The sequence below is a fragment of the Prionailurus viverrinus genome, chromosome C1, assembly GCF_022837055.1.
Source record: "Prionailurus viverrinus isolate Anna chromosome C1, UM_Priviv_1.0, whole genome shotgun sequence".
In the NCBI taxonomy this organism is placed as follows: Eukaryota; Metazoa; Chordata; class Mammalia; order Carnivora; family Felidae; genus Prionailurus; species Prionailurus viverrinus.
Genome location: NC_062568.1, coordinates 37,987,059 through 38,005,913, shown reverse-complemented (window position 1 = coordinate 38,005,913; position 18,855 = coordinate 37,987,059). Strand labels below are relative to the sequence as shown.

At 38.1% G+C, this 18,855-nt stretch overlaps 1 protein-coding gene across 3 annotated transcripts in view; it reads right to left on the bottom strand.

Moving 5' to 3' along the window:
• Nucleotides 1-18,855, bottom strand: part of TMEFF2 (transmembrane protein with EGF like and two follistatin like domains 2) — a 228,042-nt gene that overhangs the window by 24,778 nt on the left and 184,409 nt on the right. For 2 of the 3 annotated variants that reach the window (XM_047872931.1, XM_047872933.1), the window contains exon 8: nt 17,572-17,631. The exons of the other annotated variant lie outside the window; for it this stretch is intronic. In XM_047872931.1, the coding sequence (XP_047728887.1) occupies nt 17,572-17,631 (60 nt within the window). The remainder of the gene's footprint in view (nt 1-17,571; nt 17,632-18,855) is intronic. 3 annotated transcript variants of the gene reach the window in all.

Below are 18,855 nucleotides of genomic sequence, written 5' to 3'. Positions count from 1 at the left end.
GAAGAACCTTTGTCCAGACTTGAGGGTAAGGGCGGGGAGCAATCGGCCTCTGCTTCTTCATTTTTAAAATGGTTGAAATAATGGTCCTACCTGTTAACACTTGTGAGGCAAGAAGATCGCAGGCTTGGGAGCCTAACTGTCGAGGTCCAGTTTGGGCCCGCCCCACACCACCCTCCCCAACTGCGACCGCAGCCAACTTATTTAACCTGTATGCATGTGTTTAAAACATTTATAACAATATCTGGCACACGGTAAGCGCTCACTAAATTATAGTTATTTTTCCCTAATATGTGCATGCATAAATGAGCTTTTAAAAGTAAAGAAGTGTTTATTAAACAGAGTGCCTGGCCCATAGTAAGTGCTCAATAAATGAAAGCGGCTGCGGGGCGCCTGGGTGGCACAGTCGGTTAAGCGTCCGACTTCAGCCAGGTCACGATCTCGCGGTCCGTGAGTTCGAGCCCCACATCAGGCTCTGGGCTGATGGCTCAGAGCCTGGAGCCTATTTCCGATTCTGTGTCTCCCTCTCTCTCTGCCCCTCCCCCGTTCATGCTCTGTCTCTCTCTGTCTCAATAAACGCTGAAAAAAAAAATTAAAAAAAAAAAAAAGAAAAGAAAGCGGCTGCTATAATCGTCATCATTCCCAGAGGAAGGTTATCTAAGCGGAAACATGAAGAATAAATAAGAGTTAAACAAATGAAAGAGACATGCGAGTATTCCAAGTTGGAACAATATATACAAAAACCCAGATGGGAGACACAGCATGGTTTGTAGGGACACTGGCAGTTTCTAGAGCATAAAGGTAAGGAGATGAGAGTAGAGGGAATGGATTAAGGAGTGCAATACGTGCCATAAAAGCTATTCTATATACCACCCTGCTGTACAGTAGGCACCCATGAACTGGCACAAGCAAGTATGTGCAGGACTCCGCTCCTGGGGAGACAGTCTCTCCATCAGGAACTGCAGTTCCCACTGCGATGCTGGTCTTAGCCAGCCCTTGAGGATACGGTGTTGCTGGTGTTCCACGGAAGAGATTCAGTTATACTCAGTAGTTGAGTCTTGAGAGAGCCCCGAGGAGATGAAGGAGCCCTTGATAAAAGCCAGGGGGTAGGATTCTAGAGTCAGTAAAGGCAGACTTCATTTTGACAACCTACAAAGGAGACAAAGCCATGGTGTCTCTATCTCCAATAAAGTAATCTCTCTTTCCATGAGGTCTTATAAAAGACGTGGAGTTATCTCGTGGCAAAACCAGACCAAAAAATATAACGCTTTTAGGTCATTTTTCAAACTAAAGGCAATATTAATAGTGTAATTTGAATCACTTAAAATGACAAATCTTAAGACTTGCAATGTATTCTTATCTCTCAGATACAAGAGTTGCTGACTCAATATGATCTATTCTGATGGGAACAAGTTTGTTACAAAAGATAACATCCATATTCCTCATTTTAAAAATAACTTCATGTTTTTATATTTGATGGAGTGAGATTCTGTAATACATTGGAAAAAACATGCATAATGTTCATTCATTGTGGCAGTATATCATAATTACTCAGCTTCCTTTTATCATTAATAATGGAAGATTGTGAATAAAAACATACTAATATCCACCAGATGTTCGGAAAAACATAAATATCTCCAAATGTCAGCACATTTTAGCAAAAAGTCAACAAAATTTTGTCTACTTCTTTTTCCTTTTTTAGTTTTCTGAACATGTTCTTTGATAACGATATTTTTAATCCTCATAAAGGATTTGCTTTTGGTTTCCTTAATGTCTGCCACAAGAGACTGACTGCCTAGTTCAAATGCAGCGAACATGCATCTAGCTACCCTTTTCACTATTACTCTATATACCAACAGGCCGGCTGATGTAATGGAAAGAGATCAGCCAGCTTTGTGGTCAAAGAGGTATCAGTTTATACATTTTCTCGGCCTCTCAGCTAGGTGACCTTGGGAAAATTGCTTAAACTTTCTGGGCCTAAATTTCTTTATCTTTACAAGGGTGATAGTAATTCTTTCATTGCAGGATCATTTCAAAGAGAAGCACTAATAAAATGCCAAGCGTCCAGCCATATTCAATAAAAGGTAGCAATTATATTATTCATCTGAAGACCATTCTGATTTCTTAGGTTCCTTTGACTATCACATTTTCCCTTTTCTTCCCCATTGATACCTTAAGCCTGTTAATTTACTTTTTCTAGAATTCAAGTGTTTCCCTTCAGCAATCATTTTAGAAGCTTATTCTGTTAGCCCCAGCGCCCTCATAAATATGCTGTGCAAGGATGAGGGCAGGCTTTGTCATGCTTTTTAACACCCAAGATGAAATTGTGGTGCAGACACTACCTGACAGATTGCACGTAGCTCTTCCTGGTAAGGAAACAGTTCCCCCAATGGACTCCCTAAAATGGCTAGTCAAAGTTGCATAAAATAATTTATTAATTTTTTTTTTCCTGTGATGAATTCTATCATCTTAACCTGGAGAGGAAAAATGACCTACTGTAAAAATAATACCTGGGTACCGGGTCCCCACGAATGGGGCACATCATTGGATGATGTACTTTTCCAGAAGCAAAGAGCATCCTAAGAGTGCAGAAAAAAAAAATGTGCTTTATAGAGTGGTACCCTGGTGTCCTGGAAGGATAATTCATTTAACATAATGGAGTTATTTGTCCCCATCTGGTAGTTTACATACTGTGGTTTACCAGAGGGATTTTTTTCCAAAGTGACCATTTTGTACCGAGTCAGGGGAACAAATACCGAAATAGGAAAGAGGTAATAATTGAAGTCTTGGTGGGTTTTTTTTAGTACAGCCTTTAAAATTTCACGTGGAAAACAATCCCTGGCATAGAGGTTAAGTGTAGAAGACATCATGAGGCCCTTGACTTCTGTGTCAACGTTTAGAAGAAAGCAAATACTTGATGGGAAGTTGTCTTCTTTTTATGTCTTTTTTTTTTTTTTTTTTTTTTTTTTTTTAATCTGTGAGTCCCTTTTCTTCTAGCTGGTTCATTTCTGTTACTAGTCAAGTACTGTGGGTTTTAATTTCCTTTTGGTCTCAATTTGGCCAGGTGGTCTGTGACCTGAAGTACCACAAATGTATTCAGAGGTAGTAAAAATGTGTTCTTCCATATCTTGACTCATTGCTACTCTATCAGTTTATTTTATTTTGATATGGAAACTGGCGGATACTATACAAAGTCTCCCTTCCCGGAATGCAGAGAGCAGCTTATTTATATGTAGATGTAGCTATATGACATTTTCAAATGCCATACATTTGCATATGAAGGTCTCTTTCTTCCCCTTTTAGTAAACAGTCATTGCTATTACTTCCAAAGCAATGTTGAGAATTATATTTTCTATACAGGTCCTTCCTTAAAATGTTTTTTAAATGCCCAGTAGAGATAAAAAATTGAACCCTCAAACTGGAATACGCTTTTTGGGGGTGACAATTTATAGACATCTTTTGGCAGCTTCTGTTTCTGTCGTTTTGCACTAAAAGTCCTCGAAAATGAAACAATACGAATACGGTCAAAACGTCTTAAGAACAAAGCAAACGTGACATTAGTTTGATATGGAGCTTCCTTTAAAAATTCACGTGGTTTTGTTTCTAGAAAGATGACTGTCAGTCTGATTTATTTATTCAACAAGTAATTATTTAATGTCTACTATACGCCAGGCATTTTTTGCCAGACAAGGCATTTACAGCGGGGGGGGGGGGGGGGGGGGGGGGGGGGGAACTAGAGAAACTCCCTGCCCTCAGGAAGTTTATATTGTACCAAACGAAGACAGAAAGCTTAAAGGTAAAAGCGTAGATACAAGTCTGTTCTCACTTAACACCGTGAAGAAAATGAAACATAATACTGCCACAGAGAATGCACAGGGTGCAGATGGGCCTCAAATAGGGTGGGCAAGGAGGCTTTCTTCTGAATGGTGCCAAGGGTCCTGCTGGGGGAAGAGGAGGGGCAAGGGCATCCCCGAGAGCACAGAAAAGCCTGGGGTAGACATGACAGTCCAGAAACACAAGTTCTGCAACAAGAAGGACATTTTTAAATGCATCTCTCAAAGTGAAATGGTTCTGTGACTTTAAAGTTTGAAGAAACCTGAAGGAGGAAGGCAGAAAGAAAAAAAAGGAGAAGCTATTGAGCGTTTCCACATTGCCATTTGCTTCCAGAGCTCCCTGTTACGGGAGCAGGTCCCACTGCTCGGCAGGGTTTCATTCTTGGTCAGCTTTGCTTTTCCTTCTACCTGAGATCCCGGCACCCCCCAGACGCAGCTTCTACTTGAGGATTACGACACGATTCTTTTTATTTCTACTTCCCTCCAGATTTTTCAGCCTCATCTGCTCATTTCGATGTCGATGCCCTCATGCAAAGCGGAGGAAAAACGGACTGAAGATTCTCCTCTTCCCCATACTGAGCCAACTTCACATTGACTCTCCCCTTCCCTTGGCATTCATATCTGGTCACTTAGCAAAGCGGCTGATTTTATCTTCTGAATCCACAGAGTCTGTTTCTTCTTCTCTGCTGCCATCACTACCTACAACATTCAAACTTCATTGTCGTCTGTTTGATTAGTACCGTATCCTGCTACCTCATCTTGCCTAGGGTCCTTCCTGTCTAACCTATTCGCTTCATTGCCAGTGTTCGTTTGTTTGTCCTGTTTTGTTTTATTATTTTTAAATTTTTTTAATTTTTTAAAATTTTTTTTTTGAGACAGAGAGAGAGAGAGCAAGTGGGATAGGGGCAGAGAGAGAAGGAGACACAGAATCTGAAGCAGGTTCCAGGCTCTGAGCTGTGAAGCACAGAGCCCGATGGGGGGCTCCTACTCATGGACCGTGAGATCATGGCCTGAGCCCATGTCAGACACTGAACCAACTGAGCCACTCAGGCGCCCCTGTTTTGTTTTATTTTTTAAATAAAATATGACATCATTTAAGATACCTCAGTGTATCCCTATTGAGCAGAGGGTAAATTTCTACTTTCCTTGAAAATGAGAAAAGAGCCTCGTTTGATGCTCCAAACCATATTTCTATTTTAATCTGTATGTTCCCCTTCCTCAGTCCATGCTTCAGCCACTCCAAACTATTCGCATTCTCTAAAAATGCCTGCTCATCAAAGCCTCTTTGCCTTTACCAATGCTGTTCCCTATGTTTATAAAGATCCTTTCTCTTCTCTGCCAGGTAAATCCAATGGAAGTCCCAGCTTCTCTGTGACACCCTGACCTCTTGTATTTCTAGTCATAGTTACTCCATCAGCTTGAAGCTCTGTTCTATTACACAGGCATCTCTGAGCTATACTTAGTTCTAGAAAGGACTCATTATACCTCCTCCCCAGGCAGGTTGTAAGGAGACAACTAGTGTGTTCTATATACAATAGATGACACAAAGTAAATAAAAATAAACATGGTTTTTTTATTATTTTGTTTCTACTTCAACACTCTGAACACCTTATCTCCTATTTGCTGTGAAAAAGCTATTTGAGGGGCACCTGTGTGGCTCAGTTGGTTGAGCGGCTGACTTCAGCTCAGGTCATGATCTCGCGGTCTGTGAGTTCGAGCCCCATGTTGGGCTCTGTGCTGACAGCTCAGAGCCTGGAGCCTGTTTTGGATTCTGTGTCTCCCTCTCTCTGACCCTCCCCCATTCATGCTGTGTCTCTCTCTGTCTCAAAAATAAATAAATGTTAAAAAAAATTAAAAAAAAAGCTATTTGAATAATTATCATTTAGGATAAGAGTGCTTGTTAGAGTAACATGCCTCTCTGAACTTAAAGTTAGGGAGAGGCTTGGGTGTAGTTTGCCTCTGAATTCCTTATTTCCTAAACAAACAAACAAACAAATAAATAAAAAGAAAAAAATACATTATCAGCATTAGTGAGGAACTGATCAACCCTCATAAGATGTTCACTAATTAAAATTCTGCATCCAATTCACTAATCACAGTCTCTCTAAGGCATTGCATCTTCCACATGAGCAAACTTTGTGGGTCTCAGGTTGTTTTGTTGAAGTCTTGGGTACCACCAACCTGAGGACCAGGACACTTTGCTTCAAGGGTGTCACAGTTGAACTTATGCCACTTGATAGTGTCTGAAAATGGCACTCTTCTAGGCTTAGGATTTATTTTGATGAACTTGGGGCAGCGGTGTTAACTATAGCAAGAATAATCGTGAAGAGACAATGGGCGAATTTGCTAATCATTTTCGGGATTTCAACAGATTTATGCAAATTCAGGGGAAAGTCACTGTTTAGCAAGGGCTGACCACTTCAGTCTGTGGCTTTGTATGTCATCATTTTTAGGTTAACAGATGACACTGCTACCTGAGGACATCGAGATCACGTATTCAAGGCCTGTGATTTACACATAAGGACACCAAGGCTCAGAAGGTTATGACCACATGCAGGAGCTAACACAGGTCTCCCTGGGGACCACTGTGCAGCAATGATGAGATCCAAGGGCATTACATCTCAATCCTGAGATTTCCCCACCTGGGGGGAAATGCCTCTGTTATTCAAAGATACTGTAACCCATTTCACAGGAGATAATGGAAACAGGTAAAAGGGGGGGAAAGGGTGAAGAGGGTGGAGACAGAGTTAACACTAGTTTTAAAAGTATGTTACATATAAAACAAGAAGGCTAAAATGATTTAAGATCAGTGAAAAACTGGACTCACCCATTTTAGGGATTATGACTTTTATATTAAGAATAACAGATGCGGTATACCATTATATTGTTTAAGTTTCTGATGCTGAATCATATTTTCCCACTAAAATTTTAATGTGATTTTGAATTTTTCATAGAACATGATATTTTGAGGCACGTGAATGTGGACGGTTTTCTCAGAAGAACTTTTCTTCAGCCATTTAATTTTAAAAGGTTTGTTTCATTTGTAAGGGGTGTTTTTAAGCCATTGGAATCATTTTCCAAGACAGAAATATAAACGAGAGCCATTAGAAACCAGAATTCATTTACCAGAAACTAGATGCTAGTAGAACTTGAAGTAGTCACAGCAATCCCAAATATCTGCATTTACCACTGAGCGTGGGGAGGGGGGACACTGAGCACAGTAATTTCTTGTTAAGAACTCTGGCCTGCAGCAAGATATCACTGCCTCTTATATATTTGACCGTTTCGAAAACATCCTATCCCTTAATGCTCTAAAAACACAATGCACATGGCCAGTAATAGACATCGGCAGATCAGGATAATATGACAAATTGGATGAACTGACAGGTAGGTGATGAATAATTTTAACATGACCCTAAAAATAGTGAAGGGATGTTTGCACATTGACACTTCTTTAAAGGCAGATGGATATGCATGACCCGTGTTTTTAGACAGGTGTCAGGAATATTGATGGTTGGTATGGGAATGATCATTTTCTTGGCACTGTTGCAGTAGACAGTTTGCATGATTAATGACGCGTCTTAGTCTTTTTTTTTTTTTTTCCTCCTAGGGGCAGAAAGGGATACACACTTTTGTCACCCCAAGGAATGTAAGAATTCTGCCTGAAGGGGAAGGCAGGAGAGTTTTGTTCACCTAAAAGCACCAATTTCTTTTTTGGGGGGGTGAAGGAACAGTAGTAAAATACACAAGCGGGTCTTGGCGTGTGAGATGATAGTCCCTGGTAGGATAATTATAACGAGCTTCTTATTAACAGGGTTCCATCCCAGGGCAGAGAAGGCTCGCGCAGATGTGAAGCATGGAGCCCAGTAAGCCTAGGCTCAGACAAAAACGAAAGCGAACTGTGGCTCTGGGATGGATCTGATCACATACGTGTTTGAACGAATATTAAGAACCACTCAAAAGAAACGGCGCAGGGCCAAGGCAGGAAGTAAGAGGTGAGATCATCTTCCTAACGTTTGTATTCACTTCAGGTTTCCAGAGACAATTTTCTGATTCAAATCAATTCAATATTGTTTCTAAATCCTGAACCTAGTGAGAAAGAGCTTTTCTTTCCCAAGAATAATACTGTTTGCTCAGGTTTTTAAAATGTCACATAGAGCAGTGAATGAACTATGCTATTTCAAGGCTCAAAATTAAATACAAAGTCTAATAATAGTTTGTAGGTATATACGGCTAAACCTTGGGTAGCCCATCTACTAAAAATATCATGGTAAGGTAACGGCAAATATAAATTAAAGAGGTAAACTACAGATTTTTTTTTCTTTTTCTTTTCAAGGAATAAAGGGCAACCATGGAACTCGAGTCCCAATGAAGGGGAAAACTTGTTTATTCAAAGAAAGAATTTTCTTTTTTATACTGAGACTTATTAGCTAATACATTTAGGTGATTATGAAAGCAGACCATCTATATCTTCAAAGAAATTTAAATACAGAATACAGACTTATTTATATGAGGGGAAGGGGTGAAAATTTAATCTTCATGAACACAAGGACTAGATTGTTTATTTTCTGTTTACCCAGGAAGAGAGAGGACAAGAGTTACAACTTAAAATCCCTCCTTTGCCTTACTGGAAATATTTATGGATTTACTGATGAAATTCTCAGTAGGTAAACTCATAATAAAATGTGGGAATGATGGAGTGTGTCTTATCTGGAATAGGCTCTTCACATTTCTAACTCATAATTTTAATTGGTATACTGCTACAGTCAAGTTCTGTAATAGAGTTCTCTTAACAGGGCTAAATAACATTACCTTAGAATAATACAATTTTTACTCGAGTTCTGAAGCATTCTACACATGTTGCGGAAATGAACTCTTCCATTCCTTGGGAACACATTGAGGGGAAAAAACATTGTGACAATATGAATGGCTGCTCCAAATGGCTTTGGAGCTTTTGGAAAAGGGAGTCTGAACAAGGCATAAGCCAACCAGCAGGGAACAGAACTACCTGGGGCATACATTCAAAGCTTTAGATATAGGCAAAAGAAGACTGAGTCAAACAGCCTTGTCGTTTATTTTTTGATATCACCCAATTAATATATTCATATGCAGGAATAGAAAAAATGGAAACTTAGAACCTAAAACTCTTCAGTTTGATTTTTTTAAAAATTAGATCAAATTATGCTATCCACATTAAATAATTATTTCAACCTGAAAAATAATCACAACTTTGATGACAATATGGAAATCATGTTAGAATAGGTTTTCCTATCCTAAATTTGTGCCAACAATAATTCCCAGTAACTGCATAGTGAGTCACATCTCACAAAGGGCTTTCATTTCTAAAACATGTGAAAAATGTAGAAAACATATCATTTTCATTTTAAAGATTCTCAGAGAAGACAGGAGACTTCCCCAGATTATGTAACATTTGTAAATTGAGCAGCCGGGTTTAGAATTTCGGTCTTTTGATAACCTGTCCAGTGTGTTTTCCACAAAATCAAAACATCTCAGTAGGGAATTAACAAGCTATATAGAGAATAACTTTCAATAAATGGATTTCAATAAATGGCTACTTGTATGTTATTTCATTTATCTATGCCAGAAAGATTTACTTCATTTTTTTCTTTCAATGATTCACTTTTGTCATGAAGCGAGTGTAGATGGAAAAAAAAAAATTGTCCCACCTTTCAGAGATAGTCTGTTTCCAAAAAGAATATCATAAATTTTTCAAAACATTAACACAGATCTCTCAGACAATTTATTTACCAACACCTCTTTCTTAGGTACTTTTTTGTTCCAGTATAAAGGTCAACGGTACACATACTATACGAATTGGTAGTAGTATAATCTGAGACAGAAAATAGCATTGCTGCGAAAGTTATTCATTTGTTTCAATACTAAAGTAATTACTGTAGCAAAGACTTGCTCATTTATCATTTCCCGTTGTCTCTGCTATTTTTTAAGTTGTCTTTTTAAACAAATATCCTCATTGTCCTTGTTACAAAACCAATAACTTTATTTTACGACAGCAAACCGAGGCAGCAAGGTTTATTCCCTGTTCCAAGGAGGGTCTACGCCTGGGAGCTTCTGAACAGTATTGTCCGTTAGCATCCTTCCCTGAGGAGTGTGGCACAGTCTAGTTGACGGCTAAGTTGCATTTAAGAGACATCTTCAGCTTCCCCTTCTGTTTCACTTATGAAGGTTTTTCATGAATCCCTGAGATCTAATGTTATACATATCAAGCATTTTGTTCCATGAACAACACAATTTTAGTCTTAAGCATTGCTGTTGGACGCTTCAAATGAATTTAGCCAGTTGATTTTAAATAGATTCTTACGAAGCAAGGTTTACAAAGATTTATACTGTAAAAGTGCCTGATAATATAAAGAAATGGTTGCTTTTGACTTCTCAAAGAATATCATTAAAGATCTTTCAAACAGGTCTGCAATTTGGTCAAAATTTGTAAGGAGCAGCTAATGTGAACTAAAAGATGACAGCTTTGAACAGAAGCAAGGCAGGGACCCAGGTTATTAAAATACTACTTCAGGATAGTGAGTAAGATAAGGAGTCCAATTATGACTGGGACTTTCTTCAATTACTTACAATAGCTAAGAATATAACTTCTTTTTTAGACAGATGAATTTTTATTATTCTGATAAGCCTTTTCAGAAACAGATCTTCTCTCTTATTTGTGAAACCTTAAAACACATTTCCGTTAATGGGACAACCATCATTTTAGAAAAAGAACACGTGTGTGTGAAGCAGTGAGATAAAAAGTTTGGACCAAGCCAATGATCCTCGTTTCTGGGATTGTATCTCCTTTTGTGGCACAGGAGAATTGAAAATGCTCAGGAAACCCAGCTCTGGATTTCATAGGTCACTTAATTTGTAGAACCAATGCCATACATACATGCTTTACCATAATTTCTAACACCATAAAGCAGGATTTACAAACCTTGGCATTATCGGCATTTTGGTTAGATAATTCTTTGTTGTGGAGCCCTGTCCTGTACATCACAGGATGTTTAACAGCATCCCTGACCTCCAACCATTAGATGCAAGTAGTATCCACTCTCCTCCAGACAATCAAAAATGTCCCTAGACATTGTCATATGTCACCCTATTTGTAAACCTCGGTCATAAGGTCATGGTCAACAACTTTCCCTCAAATTCATGATTTCTGCACTAAAGCTATGTACTTGGTTACATCATAAATCTCGGAAAAAAATATAATCTAATATTATTACCAAATTTTACTCATGGGAAAACTTAGGTTCTGAGAAGTTAAATACCTATTTAAGTTTCAAGTTAGCTTAGACTAGAGACAAAACGAAGTAAAAGTTTCTGCAGTCTTATTCCCGCCTCTTTCTTCTACAAAATGCTATTTGTAAGTCATGGGCTCTGAAATTCAAATGGAATTAAGAAATAAATATGACTACACATATCATTGGAGAATAGTTTTGCAGAAAATTCAAAACAATAGATAACATAACATACTTTCTAACTGATTTTGGAATAAACTAAGTTATCTTATTACAGTGGTATTATTTTCCTGATGATGATGATAATGATAACGATGACAATGAAGATGGCAACAGTTTTCTTAGGGTAACATTATAATTAGCTCTATTTCCTAAGCATATACGGATTCATGGCCAAAGTAAACAGCTAAGAAACATGCTAAGCTGCAGAATGCAGCCAGCTTGAAAGCTAGAATACAGGCCTGATAATCTACTGAGAAGACTGAGAGTTAATGGTTGCTTATCGTTGCTGATGGGATATTATGCTTCCTATTGATTGTTCGAATTGTAGAAGACAATGTGAATACTCTACTAAAACTACCACAGAGATAAGCTTCCCTGGCCTACCTGTTAAGTTCTTCCTCACGCTCCCACAGCTACATTTCATTAAAAACCAGAATCTGAGAACAGAGATATATGTGCCAACTGTGAGGAGGGGTGAGTAGCCAGGGATGTGGGGACAGGAGGGGGATTCGCTCAGAGATTATTTCAAGCAACTGGAAACCCCCAACTTCCTTGGGGTTCTTTAAATAAGAGAAAAATAAAGAGGAAAAAAGCCAGTGGTGCAAGATTTGTAAAATAATTGTGACTGTACATGAACAGTCAATCTGCAGAAGTGAATTTGGATGTGTACTGCCTGACAAAGCACTAATTGCTTGTTGGTTTAAACTCTGTAGACTAATAACATGCCCTTTCTGGAATACTTAATTTCTGGAGGACAAATGGCGCTTGTTTTTAAGCTTCATTTTCTGAGTGATTTTAAAAAATTTATTAACGTTTTTTTTGTTAGACCTTTATTTCCAGTATTAAATGAAATTTTTTAATGAAATACTCTCGAGTGGGAGTTTTCTGGATAGCACACACAGCTTTGAACCTCAGAAAATGTAAGAGAAAGTGGAAACATAGTGGGTTTTTTAATGGCCTGGTATATATTTTTTAGGCATTATTATGTAACACTATCAAACATTGGTAATGCGTTCACAACTCTTTGGAGAACTCTCCATCTCATTCTGTGTGGGATAATTAATAAATTCATTGTTTTATGAAACTAAACATTAACATTATCACCATAAAGGGTATTTGTTAGCATACATGCTAAGAATAAAAATCTTAGTGAATACCAAAAAAATTAAACTTGCTTTCTAAGATTTATTCATTCTCCTTTGTTATTGGTCGGATGTCTTTGGATTACGTGTTAAAGAATGGCCATGGAAATTAATGTTGTGTAAAAACTCTTACAGGTTTCACAGTGAAGGAGGACCTACCAATCCAATATGGCTAATACTGACATTCTGTACTAATATTGTCATTTCTAGGGTTATTGAGTGAGATCCCAGAGGGATTCAAAAGTAAGGATAACAAGATTGCTCTGTACTTTACCAGAGCACCAGAATGCCTTAAAGTCATGAAATGCTTCAGGGAGAACAGGCCTCAATGTCACCCTGACTAAATGTATTATATCTAGGAAAAGAGGTAGATTGGACAAGAATTAGTCAGAAATGGCAACTCAGACAAAGGAGAATAACACAGGTCAACAGTGTTAGGTAACCTCTGACCATGGGAGAGGATGTCCTGGCCAAAGGCACTTCCCTATCTCGATCTGAGGGTAGTGGTAGGTATCTTTAGAGTGTAGGCATTTGTATCTTAGCTTGTTACCTTAAATATCTGAAGAATATATCCTCTATTCAAGCTCACTAAGTGACCTCATCCTGCTGGGCTTCTCAGAGAATTCAAGTCTAAGAAGAGAACGCATTGGTCAGGGGACCCGAGTCCTCCAGGTAATGCTTTCTCATTGCAAATCAACACACAGACATTGAATCTGATTAACTTGAGTTCCCTGCTGAACAACAGCTTACTCCTGGTGTGTTGAAAATTTAGATTTCTAAGTCTACAGGTCCAAGAGCTTTTATACCGAATTTAGTCAATATCCGATTCCTGCCCTGTCCTTTCCCAGTTGCCCACCTCCACTGAATCACCATGTCCACCATGTGCTGCTGGTTTTGGTTCTCCATCTTTGACTAAGCCTATCTTTTTGTCCCCAGTTTCCATCCACTTCCCAAAGCTCACCAGAAACTGTGCTCCATAATCAGCAAATTCCTCACCCCACATCTTCAGAAGTTTCACTGAAATTCTCATCTCCCTTCTTGCATCCTGAAGTACTAGGTTTCTCCTAGAATACCATACGCCTTTAGTCTTCTCACAAGGTAGCCATTTTCTCTACCCTCTTTTCCTGTGTTTCAGGACTCAGAGGTGGGTGTGGGTGCTAACCTCCCTGGTCCTCATTAGTATTTTCATGTTATTGGACCACCCCACTTCCCTCAAGCCTTATCACTGATTTTCATACATTGTTATGCCTGGAGTTTGGCTCACAAGTTAGATTTCTCTTAATTACATTTGAGTTCAAACCAAAAGTCTGAGCAATTTCCAAATGAACAGCTTAAAGGGAGCAAGCTATGACCCATGAAACAAGGAACAGTGTTTAGAAACACAATATTTCCGAGGGATTTTAGCTTCAAAGATATTTAAAAACATTTTTAGTTGATTATATGTGTACACAATCTCAAATCATCAAGATGTGAGAACTGAATTTTCAATGTGCTTGATAATGTGGGTTCATATATGTGAAGCATATCAGACTCATTAACAAAAGCAGCAATCAAAGTGGTCTGGATATTTTGGGGTTTTTTTTGAAACTGCTTGAATTCTATTTATTAGTTTTATGGAAAACAGCGTGTCTTGAAATTATGCAGAGCGTTTGGGCATATCCTGGTCTTCTTTCAGTTTCTCACATTCTACCCCTATTTATGCCACTTTTCCTAGGAATGGAAATAACAGGCTTGAGGTAAAAGGGTAAATTCAGGTGGAGAACTGCGTCACTTTCACTCGTGGTATCTAGATGTTCATGTTCAACCAGCCTTTCCTCTTTGCCTCCTGTGTTAAACAAAGCAACAAAAGCTAATCAGCAAGGAAAGGCAACTCTTTTCCTTGATGCTTAGCTTTTGTTGCATGCCATTTGTTCTGACCTTGATGCTCTGACTCTTTAAGGTGTGTGTGTATCTGTGTGTCTGCTGGTTGATGATGTACAAACACTAACTTTTCTCAGTAGAAAGAATGTTTTGCATAACGGGCATAACTTCTTATATATGACATTCCTGTTATTTCTGCTTGATACTTTCCCATCACTATGGTCACCCATTACACAGGCTTCTTTTAAAGAATGAATGTGCAGTTCTTTCATACAAACACCCTGGGATACAAACGACTAACTTTAAAGGTCAGGAAGAAAAGAAATGTAAGCGCTATCACGATCTTGCAATTCTGTCAAGCCTTACGTCCTTTTACTGAATTTTTATTTGAACCTCATGTTTTAATAATCGGGTGATCATATTATTTTTTTTTTTTTTTTTTTTTTTTTTTTGGGTGATCATATTATTTTAAAGCGATCAAACTATATTGTACATAGAATTGTGCCTGGAGGCAAACTGAAAAGTTAGCCATAACTGATGTCTATTGGCCTAGACATATCAATGTGCTGGAGACTTACAAATGGTAGGTGCTCAATAAATACTTCTTTACAGATGAATTAAAAAGTCTGCCAAAATCTCTTGCGACAAATTATTGTACGACTTGAGTAGGAAAAAAAGAAACCCCTTGTAATTGTATGAGTCCAGAAATGAAAGTATTTGTACAAAAACTCTGAATATATATCATATGGCTGGACCACAGCCCATACAATATGTTATACTGTCCATTAATAAATTTTCAACTGTCAGACAAAAAGGAAAATAATAACAAATAGCTGGCTTGCTAGTTTCTTGCTAATATGTTACATAATGTCTTTTTAATTTCAAACTTTAATTTTCTTTTAGTTTATTTTTTGAGAGAGAGAGCAAGTAGGGGAGAGGTAAAGAGAGAGAGAGAGAGAGAGAGAGAGAGAGAGAGAGAGAGAGAGAGAGAGAATCCCAAGCAGGCCCCACACTGTTTGCACAAAGCCCACTGTGGGGCTTGAACTCACACACTGAGCCAACATCAAGAGTCCCAGTGGGATGCTTAACTGACTGAGCCACTCAGGTGCCCCTTATATTCAAACTTTAACCCTAAGGAAGGGGGCTTATTATCTCCATTGAACAAATGAGGAAACTGAGGCTCAGAAAGGTCAATTAATTGGCTCCAGGTTAAATAATCAAAAGCATGGCCAATGTTTAAACTCGGCCCTGATTTTTAGTGGCCTTAACCACTAATCTCCCTGCCACACCTTTATGGAAGAGAAAGGTACATGAGTAACACCTCAAAGTGAACAATTTGTTTCAGAAAGGAGCATTTCAAATCGGAAAAAGAGCACATAAATGATGCAGGATGCATTTATGAACTGGGGCATAAACACAAAGTTTTCCAGAGTCTACCAGGGCCCAAGGCAACTCTTCAGTAGGAAACGTTCATCTGTATTGCAAATACCATTTCTGTGTTTATCTATAACCATGAACATAACATAATATTACAGATGACTGGCTACATGATTTTATGGAGAAAACAATGAAAGCACAGAAGTTCAAGAGAGCAGGAAAAATTGTGAGCTAGAGTTCATAGAAAGCTTTATGAATTTTGCAGCAGTCTAATGTAAATCCCAGAGGGGAAAATACTTGAATTGAGATACTTTCCCTCAGAAATCTTGAGAAAATCTTGACATCTTAATTCATTTCCTGAGCTTAAATATTCTAGGCTAGTCTGGTGGCACTGTAATAGCCTGGGCAAACGTTTTTATTTATTTCACTGTTGATACCAATATTTGTGCTACAAGCTGCTGCCTGCATTTGCTGCTATTTATTTATTTCCTACAGATCAAATTATTGGCCTAGACATAACATGCTTTCCGGTGAAGTGCTCTTTGTGTTCATGAGCAAACGGAAAAAGCTTCCATTTTAAATGCAGATTTTTTTCCACATGACTGAATTAATTCATGTTATAAATATGATATGTAACCACTTGATATTCATGTCGATATACATATAGTGGAAGAGGAATCGAGGCAAATAGTAGATTAATCAAGCAAGTGCTGTATTCGCATGGGTGGCTGGTCAATGTGTCAAAATACTGTGTCCAGTTCTGGGTCAACCACTTAGGTTTTCTGAGCCACAGTTTTATTCCCCCTAGTATTTGTAACTGTGTTTTATTGAATTGACATGAGAGCGAATAAGGTAATGGGAATGGATCTCTGTAAACCTAGAAAGTATCACACACACTTTTTCTATTAATGTAGGATTACTGGGTAGCAAAAACTGTTCTCTTTGGTTTCTCTTGTCTATGTGAGGAAATAGAAAACAGAAGAGTAAAATTTAAAAATCAAAGAAGACAGAGCTTATAGAATGTTTATGAGATAGAGACAGATTCAAAGAGAGGAGGAACTCTTTGGAGCATTTCACAGCAATGTAGGTATCATGGCGAAACATTTTTGAGTCTGGAACTCTCAAGGAGTTAACCTCTAAGGTGCAGAGGGGGATCCCAAAGTCTCTAAGTATGTTAGGTAGTGACACGTCTCCTCTGGTCCCATACCATTCACGCTTTGCTGGATTCTGGAATTAGTGATGATGGTTTGAACCTTAGCTCTATCGCATACCCTTTTTAGTTAATCTCCCTGAACCTCCATTTCTCACCTGTCAAATGCATATCATATCTCCCTCACATTTCTGTCATCGAGACTGAAGGAGACAATATACGTGAAAAGCCTTTGTAAATTGCCAAGGCTTCTACAGAGAACAAGTTATTATGACAATTCACTTAGACTAGATACCCTTTCAAGATGTCAGTTTCCTCTCAGGGTGAACAAATGAGTCAATGGAATAATAGTAGGATGTATGGAATTTGGTTTAAATGTATACTTCTGGCTTCTTCCTTTCATCTTTTAGACCCGAGCTTAGTATCTAAATTAGACCCAAACTTCATATCTAAAGCATTGCTTAAAGATAAAGGAGAGGTTTCTAAAGAGAAACTTGCCTAAAAAGAATTAATCTTCTCTAAATGTTACAAGAAACGGTGAAAGGCCACAGTGTAATGCACGATAAGAAGACGAATAGACTCCATGCATACCTGTACCTAAACTCAGAGCTGGGAAGACCCTGGCTTCCTCCCAAGACTGGAGATGACTCAGGGTTAACTTTTTTCATTAACTGCTAATACAAGCAGGGGAAATTTCTTTTCCCCATATACACATTATAATTTACCATATTCTTTATCTTTACTTGGGCCTTCTGACTCTTCTGTTAATCCAGTTCCCGTCAAATCTGTAGACACACAAGGAAGATAAGCCGAACACATTCTCTCAACAGCCATTTCCCTTAGTATACTGGGATTTATTTTTTTTCCAATTTGGAAATATACATAAACATAACTGATTTTTTAATCTGCCCCAGAGAGACTATCATTGAGTTACACGTATTCTAATTCTGTGGTCTAGAATTTATAGGACATTATTACAAAAAAAAAAAAAAATCTCCCCAGCCATATGAAAAGCCTACAGGCAAATTTCATAAAAATCATTGTTAAAGATATCATCCATTCTATGTTTTCCAGTGATGCCTCGTAAGATCTATGCCAAATATTCTTTTAGAACTTAGCATTAGAGAAATTAGTTGTTTGGTTCCTGACCTGATTATTTATTTATTTTTTATCAGACACTGAAAGCCTAGGCTGCATTTTAGCAGAGACTTAGAATGATGTGTTCACCCTTGTAAAGCCCCGTGGAGTGCAGAGAGCAGGGCCTCTAAATATTTGCTGAATGAACGAATTCATCACATTTCCTCTTTATACACTGGTTGCAAGGAAGCTTAGGGCTAAATGCAGTAACTGTAATAGTCCATGTTGCTGATATATTTATTTTCCTCTACAGTTATGCTTTGTGTTTTCACTTTCTCTTTTAACGATCTCATTGAATATGCTTTAATTGTAAGCCACCACAGATTATTTTGGAAACTGGTAAAAAATGTCATGAAACAAAATTCATTTTATTTTCTAGATGGTAAAAGACAAAACAGTTTAAATTCATGGTTTGTTTTGCTTTTTGCGCATCTTTATGTACATGTGTATATTTTACAAACATAAAACCGAGTAAATTTTCCCTGGAAGATCATGTAGCTAGTTCTTCTGAGGCATGATCAGACTTTCAGACAGAAAAGCAATATAATCAGAAAATATATATGCCAGATGAAGAAAAACACAATAGTTGGGCTTCCTTTTTTTCGTCAAGACATGAGGGAAGTTTTTTTAAAAAGAAAATGTTGCAGATTTCAAGAGGCGTAAAACATTAGCTATTTATAAAATATGCTATTTATAAAAACTCCCAGAAGGAAAGTTTAATATTAACATTTTCAAACAATGGAAACCCTCAAAAGCTCCAGCTCTGTGGAGCTTTTTGTTCTCGGAGACTTTCTGCAAGTAAATAGAAAGACCCAAATCGAAGCCCGAGTCTTAGACTGGTGAAGAAGAATAACACTAAGTGGCCCATTTAG